The sequence below is a fragment of the Athene noctua genome, chromosome Z (assembly GCF_965140245.1).
Source record: "Athene noctua chromosome Z, bAthNoc1.hap1.1, whole genome shotgun sequence".
Classification (NCBI taxonomy): Eukaryota; Metazoa; Chordata; class Aves; order Strigiformes; family Strigidae; genus Athene; species Athene noctua.
In genome coordinates, this window is record NC_134077.1 from 26424858 (window position 1) to 26440419 (window position 15562).

Genomic DNA, 15562 nt, shown 5'->3' on the forward strand with positions numbered 1-15562 from the left:
CTGATTCAAATGTACAGAGGTGCAGATTCATAGTCAGCATATTCATAAAATATAAAAGCATACATAAATCAGGGCCACAAAAGCATAAGCCAACTGATATTTCTTTAAAGTAAGGGTCAAAGTAAATGTTACCCTTTTTGGATCCTGAAAACCTTATATATATGACTGAAAAAGAATATTTATGTCAATGACACATATAATTTTTTATTCTGAAGATCAGAGGACAAACTAAAATTAAATTTGCATTGAAAATGCATTCTGAAATCAAGTGTAGCGTGCATTCTGAAATCAAGTGAATGCCTTGTCTAATACAGAATTAACAAACATTTATAAAGGTCTTAATTTATCTTATTTCAAAAATTTCATTTTTTTTTCTATAAAGAAAAATCTGAAGTTTCTACTGTAGAGCTTAAGCTTGGCCAATTGTGTATCTATCCACTCCTATTATAGCATAGCAGGACAAACACTAAAAAATTATTTTTTCAAGTGAAGACATATTTCCATATATATAAATGTTTAAGAATTCTGAAATTTTATTTTGCATTCTTAATAATTGCAAATTTATTCTTTAGGTGGGTTCCACAAATATAAGCCATATGTTAACACCAAGAGGAAAAGTTTATGCTGAGCTAACAGTCTCTCAACTGTATCCTGGAGAATTTATGCTTGTAACTGGCTCAGGGTCAGAACTCCATGATCTGAGGTTAGTTTATTTTTGATATAGTAAGTACATAGTGCTGTACAGTCACATTAATATAGAAATCTTTTTACTAAGTGCCAAATTCTTCATTATTACTCAACAAACCTTTCACTAAGTTTACGAGAATTCTACTTATTTATTGATTTGGTTTCTTAGAAACTTGGTTGACTTGAATCCTGAAGTATAAGCAGTTGCATACTCGATTATTGCTGATGTAAAAAGAGACTTTACTAATAGTTATGTAATATACTTCAATGGAGTTAGTTCTTGTTTTGTTGTTGAACCTGTTTGTGTTTGCCATTGTCTGATGGAACACAACATGGTTGTTCCTTTCTAGTATTTTCTCTTACGCAAAAAAAAAAAAAAATTGGCTTTAAACATGGATGACCCCAGAGGCACTGACCTGGCCAATACAGGTGGGTAGTGCAGTCTTCCTGATACTCTGATAATGTCTTCTGCTTTGGGCGCTGGGGTCACAAAGTAAAACGACAGAAAGAAAGGAAATAGAAGCAGTTGCAGGATAACTTCATTAAAATGTTTTTCATTAGATGAGCACTGGCAGTGACATTTCTAGTGCTATTAGTGGCTGCACATACATACTAAGGAAAAGAATTTTTCTTACTGGAGATTGCTGACAAATCCGTTATTCAAAATGAGCCAGTACATAAAAGACTTAAATTTGCTACCCCAACACACAGTGAATAATATACTGTTTCGTAACAGTCCTATGGGAATCAGTAGGACCGTTGGCACATTCAGGACCCAAATAGCAGAATCTGGTCTAATGCATTTGATTCTACAAAATTTCTACAGTCCTGTTTGGTACTCCGCTGTGCCTGTGATCTTTGAACACTGCTTAAGAAAGTAGTACTTAATAAAATGTTAAAATACTAATTTAATTTATTTTGTAAACTTCCTGAAAGACAATAAATAGCTAATGGTTTTGACTAAATCAAAACTGAACTTCCTGCCAATACTTCACATACTGTATTCAGTGATTCAGGAACAAACCTGGTTGTACATTTCTGTTGACACAGGAATTTGTTTGAAGATTTCTTATGTTCACTGTATTTATTGCTTACTCTTTTTGTATGTTGACATTTTATTAACACATTCTGGATCCAAAGGCAAATCTGTATTCAGTCCTATGAGATTACTTCTTTCTCTCTTCTTGAAAATACTGTTCCACCTATTTAAATTCTCTCCTTTCCTGGCTGTATCCCAGATACCTGTGTTCCTGTATTGGTATCTCACCAGAAAACACTGTTTAACACCAGTGAGGGATTTGACTATCTATTGTAGCACATACTTCCTTTTTTTTTTAGAAGGTGTGGGACTGGGAGCTACTGGGAAGATGAATACTAATCAAAAATTATTCATTTTTAAATTTTATTGAAATCAGTAATTTTTCAATAAAAATTTTAACATCTGTGTTGTGTTTTATGGGCAGATGGATAGAAGAGGAGGTAATGAGAGGTGGATACAAAGTTGAAATAGAAAACATGACAGATGAGATGGGAGTACTTGGTGTCGCAGGTCCGTATGCACGACAGGTCCTCCAGAAGTTGACAAATGAAGATCTGAGCGATGGTTCATTTAAGTTTCTCCAGTCTAGACATTTGAAACTTTATGATATTGCTGTTACTGCCATTAGGATATCATACACAGGTAAGCAATAGAGAAAACAGACTCTTAAGGAAAGAAACAATGAATAGAATAATAAGTATAATTAAAATTACACTGTAAAATAGATCTCATCATGTATTCATAAGCAATAGGTTAATTACATTTTATATATAAATGTGTGAGGAAACAGCACATTGATTTTCAAACATGATATGGTCAGACTCTGTGCTGAGTTTTCCAAGATCTTTTTCTCTTGAATACCCTATAGTGTAAATATTTATTTTACAGAACAAAAGGCCAGCTCTGATAACCCCTGTGGTATTTGCTGCAAAACCAACGTCAAGAATTGTTTCTGGATTACCGTATATTAGTGTTTGTCAAGTGCCTTGAAAATATAATGCTGTAGTGCTGAGTGTTTTTCTCACTTTTTATTATTTCTTTTTATGTCCATCTCTACTGCAATAGTCTGAATTTAAAGCATTCTGAAGTAGCTGAAGTCCTTGTCATTTTCTCTTTCTATTGTCATATATATGAGACAACACATTAATTTTATGCTTACACTTGCTGTTCACTTGTCATCATCTGTTCATATTGCCCTTAAGCTTCATCTCTCATTGTGACTTTGTTACATGACCTTTCTTACTGGTTATTCTGATTATTTCTTCTCTCCCCTCCTCCCTAATTTCAGTTACCAGTTTCAATTAGAATAATAGTACCACTGCTTCAGATCTAGGGTATAAATGCTCTGGTGGTTCTTGCAGGGAATTACACTTGCTATGTGATAGCAGCATTGACCCTAAAATGTGAATTAACACTTACAGGATTGACCCACACTTTTTACCAAGGATAGGATTGTATTTTATTAGGACTGTTTCATTGTTGAGCTGGTGAAACCATTAATCTTGTTTGTGTAACAGGTGAATTGGGTTGGGAGCTCTATCATAGAAAAGAAGATTCTGCAGCTCTTTACGGTGCAATCATGGAAGCTGGCCAAAAAGAGGGAATTGATAACTTTGGAACATATGCTCTGAATGCATTAAGACTGGAAAAGGGTTTCCGAGCCTGGGGGGCAGAGGTCAGGAAATACGAATTCTTTATTATTCTTTCTGTTTCTTTTATTTAATTGTGAATATACAGCCTTTAGTCAGAGTTAGCATAGATAGTATTTGTTGTTTCTCAGTTTAGCATGAAAAGAAAATTCAACTTGAGCAGGAAAAAGCTGCTATAATTCTGAACAGTGTATTTTCTAAATAAAAATAGCTAGTATAATCAATTGCACTGCTGGCAAAGAGACACTTAATTTTTCATTCACTGATGGTTTTCCCTCTTGTGCATAACAAAATTATGAGGGTTTTTCTGAGCTCTAGTGTTTTGAAATCAAAGGTTTGGCTGATAGATTCTGAAAATGTTTTGGTTTTGTAATAACTGTGTCATGAGAGGCCAATTACTCCTGCTTCATAATGTATTTGGAATTTTTCATTTCCCATTAGCTTGTTTCTGCCGAAATTGCTTACCCACAGTAAAGAGCTATTCAGGGGGCCTAGAGGATCTGGGGAAAATCAGTATAATTTCTACTTACCTGAAATTTTCCTAATTCCTTTGGAAACAAAAGAACTCAGGAAGGTGAAATGGTAGGCATTTAGGGGTCCTTTTTACTTGTCTTGTGACAATTATTTTCATTCTTTCCTCAAATGCTGCCTAAACAGATCTTTGCCCCTATACCTAATGAGAAGGTGGTGAATACAATTGGCTTTGTGTTTTATTTTCCTCTCTAGGTATGACATTCTTCTGTGTGGAATTAATGTGCATACCTCAGTTATTCAATCTTCTGCAGCTTCCATTCTGCTTTGAGGAAAAATCCTGTTTCTTACTGAAATAAGTGCTTACTTTGCATATTGAAACTTAGATGAATGATTTATATATCTATATGTTGTATTAGGCATAATAGTAAATACTCTGTTGAAATTGCACATTTGAAGCTTGCAGTGTATTCAAATGGAAGTTGCACATATGCAACTTGGAAGGCATTGACACAGGAGTAAATAGAAGGATGCACAGAACAAATAAATAAACCCCCCAACCCAAAAGCTATGATGGTCCATCATGTATGGATAGTGAATTTATATTTTTTAACAGATGAACTGTGACACTAATCCCTTAGAAGCGGGACTGGACTACTTTGTAAAGCTAAACAAGGTATGTCTTATTATTTTCAGTGTTCTTTTATTGCCAAGATTAGTCTTTTAAGTGTTTGAAAAGAAAAATATCATTATCTGTAAAATAAAATAGATTTAGAAAATAAACTGAGCAATTGTAAGAATAATTACTTTATAAATACTGATTTGTTTAAAAAAGTGTTTTGTATGTTTCCATGTTTTTTGCTAACAGAATTATATGTTAGATCAGAAAGCTGCAAATACTAAATATTGTCTACATGAAAAATAACTCTGTGGTTTATTTTCATAGAGAAATGTAAACATATAGTATGTATATACAAACTGAACAAGCCTGTTCATATTGTGAAAATGTTTCGCCTGCTCATTCTCACTAAAGGAGTTGTCTGTAGGGTCATTTCTCTGGCTACCATTCTAGTACAGAAACTCCTGAAAAAAACAATAAATTTTTTAGAAGAACTGCTGACTGACAACTTAGATGTAAGTCAAATATAAGTTAAATTAATATATTGGTTAAAAAATAACTAATTCACAGAATTTCTGAAGAGGTCCTCTGCTCATAACTTGTTCCTGCCTGATTTGAATTTTAGAGAACGGGACTAGCTGAATTGAAATGTGCAGTAAAAATGAAAACATGCTATTCTATCCTTTTATCAGCATCTTAATTTTCTTATGTTAATATTTTAACAATTCAAACTCTTTTATAGTCTATTTGAAACAGAAATTGCTTGTAATTCTCTTTTCCAGTCCAAGTGAATCCCAAACCAAAAGTCCAGACTCTCTCAAATTGAGGACCTTTCCATGAAACCTGGTGAAATAGTTTCCTGTGCAGCTCTAATGCCATCTGTTGCTACGAGTTAGCCCATCAACTCAAACAGCAGTTGACTGCATAGTGGATGTGAAGTTTCTAATGTAAAAAATCAGGTCCTAGACATTTCAAGTTAGGTGCCTTAAATGAGGGGCTATTTCTGACTTAATCTTTTGCCTCATCTGGATTTTCATCTGTAAAATAAAGTGGCAGCATTTTTACATAAGGGAGATCAAGAAGAAAAATTAATGTTTGTGAAACATTTAATCTTTACAATGATGTGATGTGATATGGGGACAAACTCTGTTCTTATTTATGTTTCCTTTATACCTGAAATGGTAGTAAATCAGATAATAAATGACCCTTTATACTCTTTGCCATGTTATGTGGAGGCACTGTGGAACAGATAAAAAAACATTCCGAACTTTGTTATAGCTCCAAATAAACAAATCTTAAACTTTGGGTAGGCAAGAATTACAGAGGCATGTTAAACCTAAAAAGGTGCTTTATGAGGCAGTTTCACCGACCAGAACAGGGGCAAGCCCAGGAAAATGGTTTTCATCTCCAACTGTTGAACCTCTCTATAGACATTAAAGTTCTCCAGCCTGTGCAGGATCAAGGCAAGGTGCTCCCAGGGGTGTCAATGGCAGTTCCTACGTGTAGTGGAGTTACAGCTGTCTCCATTGGGTAGTGTCATTTTGCCCTAATCAAAGTAAATGACACATGCAAGAGAAATACAGACTCTTACAGAATAGGATTCTGTTGTATTTGTTCATGAAGGACTTTCCCATCCTGAGGATTACAGTGGAATACAATAAAAAATAATGCTACTATTACTGTTTTTTCTTTCCACTTCCATTTGATATATCTGTTGTTTTCTTTTACTTTTTTTTAAGAAGTATAATCAGGAAAGCAGCCATAAGCAGGGAAAGCTGTTTCTTGCCAAGATGCCCATGCAGAACATATGAAGGCACTAATGTGCATGAAGCACATGATTCTTTATTGCTCTGCACTCTTCTCTGCACGTTTGAAATACAGGCTTGGAACAACTCTCTGGAGCAGATACTCACATTTTAGACAAATGGGCAGGAATGAATCTCCAGCATAGATGCAGGATGTCACCCGAAATCATTTGCCAGTTCTGCTGATCTGATGGGAAAAAGGAAATAATCAATGTTTATTTATTAACTCAAATGAGGGCACTTGTGACTGTATGTTGACACTGCAGAGGTACCTGAGCTAACTCAGATATTGGAAGCAGACTAAACATTGTAGCATGAAGTGCAATGTGAGATTATTTACTCTGTTTCTTGGCACTTTGGGGCTCTGAGTCCCAGTTCCATGCCTCTGATTTTGGTGTCTGTTTGGCATGGCATAAACCTCAGCATTTCTTACAGGCCACTGTGACTAAATACAAGCAAAATACTCTGTTATCATTTGTTCCTATTGTAAAGAAAACTTTCCCCCCAAAGGGAAAATGAGACAAAAAGTACAAGAAACAGATACCTAATACTTATTTTTGACATCTTGGTCTTTTAATTTCCTAACAAGCTTTATTCCTTTAAGCATGCACACCCAGCTGGGTAAAGTGCTGATTTCTGTGTAAATTAAAACCAAAATGCACTGTTCAGTTACTAGGGTGCTTCTTACTGTGCAACAAGCAGCTGAAATAGTTCACAGAATGGGCAAAGAGACTTCAACATAAGTGAACCTCCAGTGATATGTCATGGCAAATGTAACCAGTTTCTGAACAGATTAAAGTGAATGAACAATCAAATGCCAGTGAAGGTAATACAATAAAAAAGTATTTTAATTTCCATGAGAGGACATTCAGAGATCTGTGCAATAAATATCAAGATATGCAAATTCCCAATGAAATCCTGATATTTCTCTAAGTTTACAAAGTTTAGTGTATGCATCATCTTCAGGTACATACGGACTAGTAGTTTTTTTGTGATGAGCAACAGGAAAAATTCTTAAAAGCTCAAGTTGACAATGTTTTCACCCACAGTCTATTAAATTCTAGCATGACAATAAGTAAATCTGTTTCCTCAAGATTTCTGTGGCAACTTTCATTTTATCAGTGAGGTTGAAGAAAGGGTATTGTTCTATGTGGTTTTGTCTAGGCTCAGCTTGATACTCCTTTTTTCTCTAATGTTGGTGTTAGTTGCTTCCTTGCACAGATGAGTGGGATGGTTTGTGTTTAAACCAAAGTGGAGGGACAGGAACAGGATTAAGTTCTAAATTAGAATATACAATGTCTTCATAACTTCACAGCAAAATCTGTCTGTTTTAGGGGTGGAATTTTTTCTAGCACTTGTAGTCTTTCATTTGGTTGTTCAATTACATTTAGATAGCCTGATTTCATGAATAAGCACTCTGCTACTAAATACTTGATAGAGTCCTAATAGTCTTTGTGGCAGAAAATTCACAGAAAATCTTTAAAAAAGAAAAATTTGCAATTCTTTTTCTCCACATCCCAGAATACCGTTTTAGTTCTTCTGCACATTTGCACTTTCTCAGGTGTAAGTGGTCAAAAATATAGTATATCGCCTCTGAATACTTTTTATTTTTCAAAACCCTGTTTTGTACTTAATGGATTTTTCAGTTATTGTAATAGAAAAGGATAAGCGGTCACCAGATATTAATTTACTCCAGACCTTTGTTTTATGTCAGAATCAACTACATCTGTGTTTACCTTGCCATAGGTATAAAAATTTCATGTGTGAAATTACAAAGACCTCTCAGTCCTGAAGAATCTCACAATCTGTCTGGGCGGTCTGTTCAGGTGATTCACTGTCTTTATGTTAAAAAATGTTTTCCCGCTACACTTTATACATTATTAATGATTATTGTGTTCACTATGGACATACAGAAAAAAGTATTTCCTTATTTCAGAGGCTGATTGCATCTTCAAAACCTGCTAGCATGTGTCTTTTTGGTCTTCTGAAGTGGTGGGTTATTTTTAGCTAATTCAGTATTCCTAAACCAGCCTATTTTTTCCCGGAGTGTAACGGACCAGAAGTCCCAGTAAAACTTGATGTTAAGGTGAAAAACCTTAACAATTTGAGTAGCTCACAGAAATGAACTCTGTCAGGAGGGTTTTCCGTGTAAATCCAGTAGTGCCAACAGTCATCAAGAGCGTACCGCTACAAAAATCCGTAGTTAGCTATTTGTAGGTTTGTGACTTGTTTTGCTACAGCCAAGACTGCCATCTCCTGGCGACTCCCTCTGCAACAACAGCTCACTGCGTTTTGGGAAGAGTGCGGTAGATGATGGAAACCCTTTGGGACTGCTCCAGTGCGCCCTTCCAGGCCGGGATCTGGGCGCTTAGCTGAGAGGTAGTGCTCGTTTCCTCTAGGAGGAAATACCGTTATCAGAGGCAGTGTGTCCTTGTTGTAGCCCTGTTTATTTACTGCTGGGGCACTTTCTTTGTTCTCCATTCCAAGCTTCTTTCCAGATTTCACAATTCTCAAGAATCTCTCACTTTTTCTTAGGTCTACTCTACAAGCTTGCAGTTTTGTGTTTTCTCTCTCTCTCTCTTTTTTTTTTTTTAAAAAAAAAAAAACCAAAAAAAACCCACCCCATCCACCCCATACTTATCCTTTGTTTCCTTCTCATTTCCCTGTCTGCTTATGGATAGTCGTGTTTCTTCTCTACCAACCCTACTCAGTGACTGCCTCATTTTCGATGTCAAAGAAAGCCTCTTAGTCTACAAGTCCTACCTCTTTTTCTTACTTTGGCATTTGGTGGCTTTTACTATTGCATCCATTAGACACATGAGCATTTAATTACTTCATTATTCATTATGAATAGAAGTTGTGTCATGCGCAGCAGCTTCACACAGGTGGGTGAATGACAAGATACAGTGCCTAAGTATTGACCTAACCTCCAGCGTAACTATACCTAAGTTGTTATCTCACGAGAAACTAGTTCTAAGGCTGTGTCTCCACCCTTTTATTCCTTGGAAACTTACAGTTCATGCCATCCTCTTTCCAGTCATTTGTTTCCCTCCTGGCCACTCTGCCTGAAATGTCTCTCAGTCCAATTCGTGTTACCATGGTCTAAGGTGATATGTCCTGTTTTGTTAAAGCACAAAACAATAAATCTTTTTAGGGAAAAGGATTTTTTTTTATCATTTCACAAATGCAGTTTGGAGAAAGAACACCAAAAAAGTTTGAACTGGCCCAACTGCACAGAACATCCCCTCTGAAAAGGGAGCACTAGCAGAATTATCAGACCTGCCGTGATCATCTGGTGCTCTGGCCACAAACACCACCCAGCATTAGGTGAAGAGAGAGAGTGGAGAAAGTGGCAAAAGAGATGTAGATGCTGGCTCTGGGTCTTTGCAGCATTTCAGCATATGTAGTCATTTGTATCATTATCCATGTAAAAGTTTCATCTGGTAGCAGCACTCTGTGCTTTCAGAAACATGGAGGCAAGGAGTGAGTAGTGGCAAGCAGAAAAACAACCACTTGTAGCCACTTGCTTATGTTTTCCACTTCTTAATTATTTGCTAGGTTTTTAATTTTTTCCCCCCTTAAACAATTACTGATTTTAAAATGGGAGCTGTGTTTGCAGGTCCATAGTAAATGATTAATTTTTAATCTTCTCACTTGTACAATTCAGTATAGGGTGTATAGGGCAGGCTTAGTGGGTGGAATGCCTGGCACTTGCTGTCCAGGTCTGCTGGGAGCAGTGCTCCAACTTGGTGCTGGACAGGCTGACCTTCAAGAGTTTCTGTAACTCCCCCTTATTGCTGTTGTCCACCCTTCCTTCACTTTTGCAACTTGCATCCCTCCTGTTCTGAGAGGAATGACTACAGCAGTGATTGCTGATCCCACTCCATAACCTGGCATAAGGTTGTGTATTGTGCCAGCTCTACTCCACACAAGAAAGGGAGGAGGGAGAAGAAAGAGCACAGGCTTTACGGAAGAAGGGATAAAGAACTTGGGGGGAAAGCAGAGGGATCTGAAAAAGGATGGAGTGATGGAAAAGTACTAGGTATTTGAGAGTGGGGAAGGGTACTTTTTTCTTCTCTTTCTTTCAATCCCAATTTATTATGCCTACAAGATACTTATTCAGCGTACTTTCCCACCTAAATCCTGTCCCCATTCAAATTAAAATTTAGGAGTGAAACCGTATTCTGTGGTTACTTCATGTGATGACCAGAGGGTCATAAACCAGAGGATTTATTCCATAAATTTATACAGAGTATGAAACGCATTGTAAAGAATCTGCAGTGATTTTGTTCTCAGTATAAAATGCACGCTTACATCATTGCCAGTGTGTTTGTTAGGTCATGTGAAGCAATAAGCACCCACTAAGCTAGGAATTTTGAGCCAAAATTCAATAATTCATGAGTTGTTTGTATCATATTAATTTCTTAGAGCTGGCTGGCTGTTTGAGAAGAGCTTAGGTAGACTGAATGAAAGATGCCATGATGCAGTGCCATACATACTGACTGGCCACATCACCCTTAGAAAGCTGTTTTGTGCAGTGTAAACTGTAGCCAGGGTTTGCTACAGGAAAAGAAACTTGTCAAATATTTGCTAACTATGGAGGAAAATGGTATTCAGTTATTACCCTGGTGAGGGGGATATCATTTGGAGAGTTACCCTGAAGTTATTCAAGAGCATCCAACTAAGAATAATTAATTTCAAATACTGCACTGATGCTGTCTCCATCATGGTGTAACTTGATGGTTACAGCAGATCGCAGCAGCTGTTGGTGCTGCCTTACTCAGTTGGGTGGCTTTGTGTACATAATTGGCTGTATGCCCACAGTCAGAAGCAGCATTTCAAATAAATTACAACATTTCATTATTAAGAGATTTGCATATCTTTGCTGCCAGTTGTTGTGGAATGAATGGATATGACATTTTTCTTCCTAGATACCTAGATTTTATTCTGCTAAACTGCATAATCTAAAAAAAGTAAATTGAAAGCTTTATAGATAATTTGTATTCCCCTACTTCCCTTAAGACACAAAAGTTTTTCACATAGGATTTACGATCTGTATGCCATTAAAAGTCAAAGTCAAGCACACTTGAAACACAGTAAGTTAAACTTCTCAGGGTATGTCACTGTGCCTAGAAAATCACCTAATTGGTTACTGCCTCCTGAACTCTTTGGGGGGGGGAGGAGGGGGAAAAGAGGTGTTTTTATCTTGTGCTAGCAAATGCATGGTCACTTACACAAGGTAAAAGCCTGATGAGAAGGGCAAGGAAAATACATATGTCCAATATGTTAACAGATGAGATAATCAATAGGCTCCATTTAGCTATATGCTGTTTAAAAAACTTCACTGGTTTGACTTTGTGTTGTGATTTTCCATCATAATCTGTGTGTTAAGTAGCACCAGGTAAAAGTAGAACTCATATTTTTTTTTTTAATCTGGTGAACTGCAGTCAAAGAATATGAAGCTAAGGAGTAGATACTGTCTTTATCTAAGAAGTATTCTTATTTTATCTGAGAAACATTACGTTTGCCAAAGCTTAATGCTTTGAGAACTCATGTCAAGATAATGGAAAGTCTGTATTTTAGGCTTAGTTTATTAGGACTGTCCTTGCTCTAAGTAGTAAAAGCTTTGCATTGTTACTGCATGTCAAGTGATTATTTTTTTTAAAACTTGGACAATAGGAGCAGCTTTAAATTTCATATATGTTTGAGATTGGAATTATTTAGGGTTTTCCTTTGTTTCTGCTCTTTTTCTTTGTTTTGGCTTTTTTTGTTTAATATTAATTTATTGAATTATACTGTTCTGAATGGGATTTTTTTCTTGCATTATATTTAGCGTGACAAGCTAAACCAAGTAGAAGCAATACACAAACTGATTACTTTTGTCCTAGAAACAGGAAGTAGTTGTTATAGCCAGCCCGAGCTTGAATTAATCAGTTTCCAAAATGCTGTTTTGATTGGAATAAATTAATGCACACGCACTCATAAATCAAAAATGAATAACGGTGGAAATATGTTAGTGTACAATTGACATGGGTACACAAAAACTGTGAAACAAAAACCCTTAACCAGTCAGATTCATATTATTAGAATTTCTTTAGAAGTTGTTTTAAATGTTTAAAAAATGTATATACACACATTTTTTACATATATTGTCACATTTTCATCCATGTTTATGTACCGTTCAGAATGTATGTGTGAGTTTGTGTATGTACATATACATATACATACATACACACTTATTATTGCAGATAGATATATATATATATATATATTATATTTGTGTATATTCTGGAGAGCTTGAATTTTAGGTTACCTCTTGGTTGTTTTTCCAAGCCACGATTCTAAAAAGAATACTTTTAACCTTCAAGGAGCATAAAATAACAAAGAACAAACCCATTACATAAAATCCCCCAAATCCATCTCCAGTTAGCGTAAGAACTGTGTAGTCATTTATTCCAGGTGGCCAAAAGCCTGGCACAGTTAAAATCAATTGGGTAGGAATTTAATGTAGTATCTGTAACCAACAGGCAAAAAATGATCCAGAGATACACAGATTCTAAAGTCTCCTACCTGCTTGCTCTAAGGGTTTCCATATCTGAAAGCTAATTAAGAAATGGAAGTCAAAATTATCTTTGCTGTCAACCTCAAGGTTCTAGTAATTAGTATATTAACAGGAGTTAACTGTCACCTATGCAGCTAATCTGGCAGTGACCCATTAAAGGAGTACACATCTGTTACCAGGTCATACTCAAGGCTCTGATTATGACTGCTGTATTAACTTTCATGGAAATTGCTTTTCCATTTCTAAATGAGGAATTCATAGAAGTAAAAATTAACCATAAATCTTGAATTGAACCCCCCCCCAACAACCTAAACCATGAAAATGATAAAAGTTTCATAAGGCTTTCATGTCTCTCTACGTTTATGCACTTGAAAGTATCTGAATATACCAGGAGAAAGGAGCCATGCTATTAGTTTAGCAGTAGCTACATCAGTGCCGTGTGATAAAATATTCTCAAAGTTTCCAATTACAATTCTTCTGCAAAACTTGATGGTGACTCAGCTGTGGAAAAGGGCATGGAAGAAGAATGCTCTTGGAAGCTGGTTCTGAGAGAGTCCTCTCTGCTGCCAATTTTTTATTACTAAGAGACCTAAAGAGGGAATTTAGACATTGATACTGCTGTTTTAGATGCCTTAGTGCATCACAAACATCCACACTGGGTTGGCAAATATGACATGGGACTGAACGGAGACCGTACCTCTTCCAGAGCAGCAGCTGGAGGCCAGTCAGAAGGCCTTAGGACATACAACATTGTATTTGAATACTTGTGTTTAGTTCTACAGTTACCTTCCTTGTGACTAAATATCAGTGCTACAGTAGCATGTATAGGAAGGATTTGATTCAGTGCTAAGCCTGCCTGTAGAATATTTACTTCCTTGGTATTTCTGTCATGCAAATATTTTAGTCTGTGTATCATGCTATGGTATACGGTCATAATTGCAATTCTAATTGTAGATGCTTCCTTTCATAAGTGTTCCATAGGAGAAGTGTGATTCTATGAAAAGCAAGAGGGAACTACCAGTAGCTGTTTATTGTCTGGTCTGAGATCTTTGTTTTATATTTTCTGGCAGCATCTTGGCCGTTATATTCTGAAATGAATCCACATAGTCTTTTCCTCTTCGATCTGAACTATATTTCACACTGTCTTTCCCTAAACGGCACCATCTGTGATCCTTATGTGCGATTTCTTCTTTATCCTCAGTTGGTCCACCTTGATTTTCAGACTAACTTGTCCTTAACTGGTTCATAAGCTGTTTTCCAGAACTGCTTACAGAGTCTAATCTTTTGAAGGTCAAAAACTCCTCATCGCTTTAATAATTTCTTTTGAGCCTACATATATATTAACCTGAACAAGAACTACAGAAAGAACACATGAACTAACTGCATAATAATCTATTCCAAGTACAATATGTATTGCTTGTAATTCTGACAGTGCAATAGTTCTCTGCAGAAATTAAAGAACATTACCAGAAATAGTACTTTTGATGTCTTCAACAACATTTCCCTTCTTTTCTCTTAAATATCAAATTAATATAATTCCTGCTTCAGCTCCAAGATCAACTGCCTTAAAATAGCTTTCACTGCTAGTCATCTTCTCAACAAAGTCTGGAAAACTAGAGGACCTTGTAACTGCTATTATGTTTCTTGTCCATTGGGCAGACTGGTGTGGATCTGGCAAATTTGTTGAGTACAAATCTTTTGTTCTGCATGATCTATAACTTCAACGAAAAAATGAATAGGCAGAATTTGTTTTTATTGCTATTCCTAATATTTACTGCACATTTATTAGAATTAATTATATCCAGCTTGATTAGTATTTTATCCTCGGTTTGAATTATCAGCATCTCTGAAAGGGTGTTTCTCTTGGTTCTTGTGGCATTCTGGTCAGGATCACAAAGTTTGTTGCAACTCTTTTTTCTATGGCTTCTTTTTCCAATCTATTCTGTACCAAGCCAATTAAGTAAGGAAGTTGTCTGAGTTACATTTAAGACTTAGGAGATAACAGTATGCAACAAGTCAAGTTCACCGCTACTGGTAGGCAAAATAAGCTGCTATCTGTGAACCTGGCCATGTAATCAGGTTAGCTCAGTGGAATCAGCTCAATGTTATCACATTCAATAAATACTGTCCTATATACCTTGGGAGATTCAGAGGTTTCAGATGGCTCCCCCCGTATTTGTCACACATTTATGCAGTCTGCTTCCAGAAATACGAGAACCTGTTCATACCTTTCCAGGCAAGCTGAAAAAGGCAACTCCAAATTATAGTATATTCTTTAACTACAATGATGCATTATCCCATAACATGGTAGATATGAGAAAACACATACATCCCTTAAAACAAGAATATGACGTGAACTACCAGCTCTACAGCCTGGCAGAGACAGCGAAGTGGAACAGTTACAAGTAACTGTCATGGTTGATGATAGCATCAAAAAAGATGTGTGTCCACAGGGGGACACCCAGACTTTAGGATCTGGCTATTGGAATTCGAGGTTTTTTTAATAGAAACTGAAATAATATACAGTCTCTGGCACAAAGCCTTAACTAGGCAGGCAGTCTTGTAACACAAGTTTCACTACATATGTATTTTTACTACATTTGAAATTACGGATATTGTAGGACTGAGATCTAGAAAAACAATATACTGAATGAAGTTACTAAGATGTAATGTATCAAATATAAAAATACCAAGATACAAGGTACAATATCTGTCAAAGATTTTATTTCA

The 15562-nt window shown here is 36.1% G+C and overlaps 1 protein-coding gene across 1 annotated transcript in view; it reads left to right on the forward strand.

Moving 5' to 3' along the window:
• DMGDH (dimethylglycine dehydrogenase) overlaps positions 1 to 15562 on the forward strand; it is a 44942-nt gene that overhangs the window by 26735 nt on the left and 2645 nt on the right. The window contains exons 11-14 of the mRNA XM_074932576.1: positions 573 to 703; positions 2151 to 2368; positions 3244 to 3401; positions 4463 to 4522. Of these exons, the coding sequence (XP_074788677.1) occupies positions 573 to 703; positions 2151 to 2368; positions 3244 to 3401; positions 4463 to 4522 (567 nt within the window). The remainder of the gene's footprint in view (positions 1 to 572; positions 704 to 2150; positions 2369 to 3243; positions 3402 to 4462; positions 4523 to 15562) is intronic.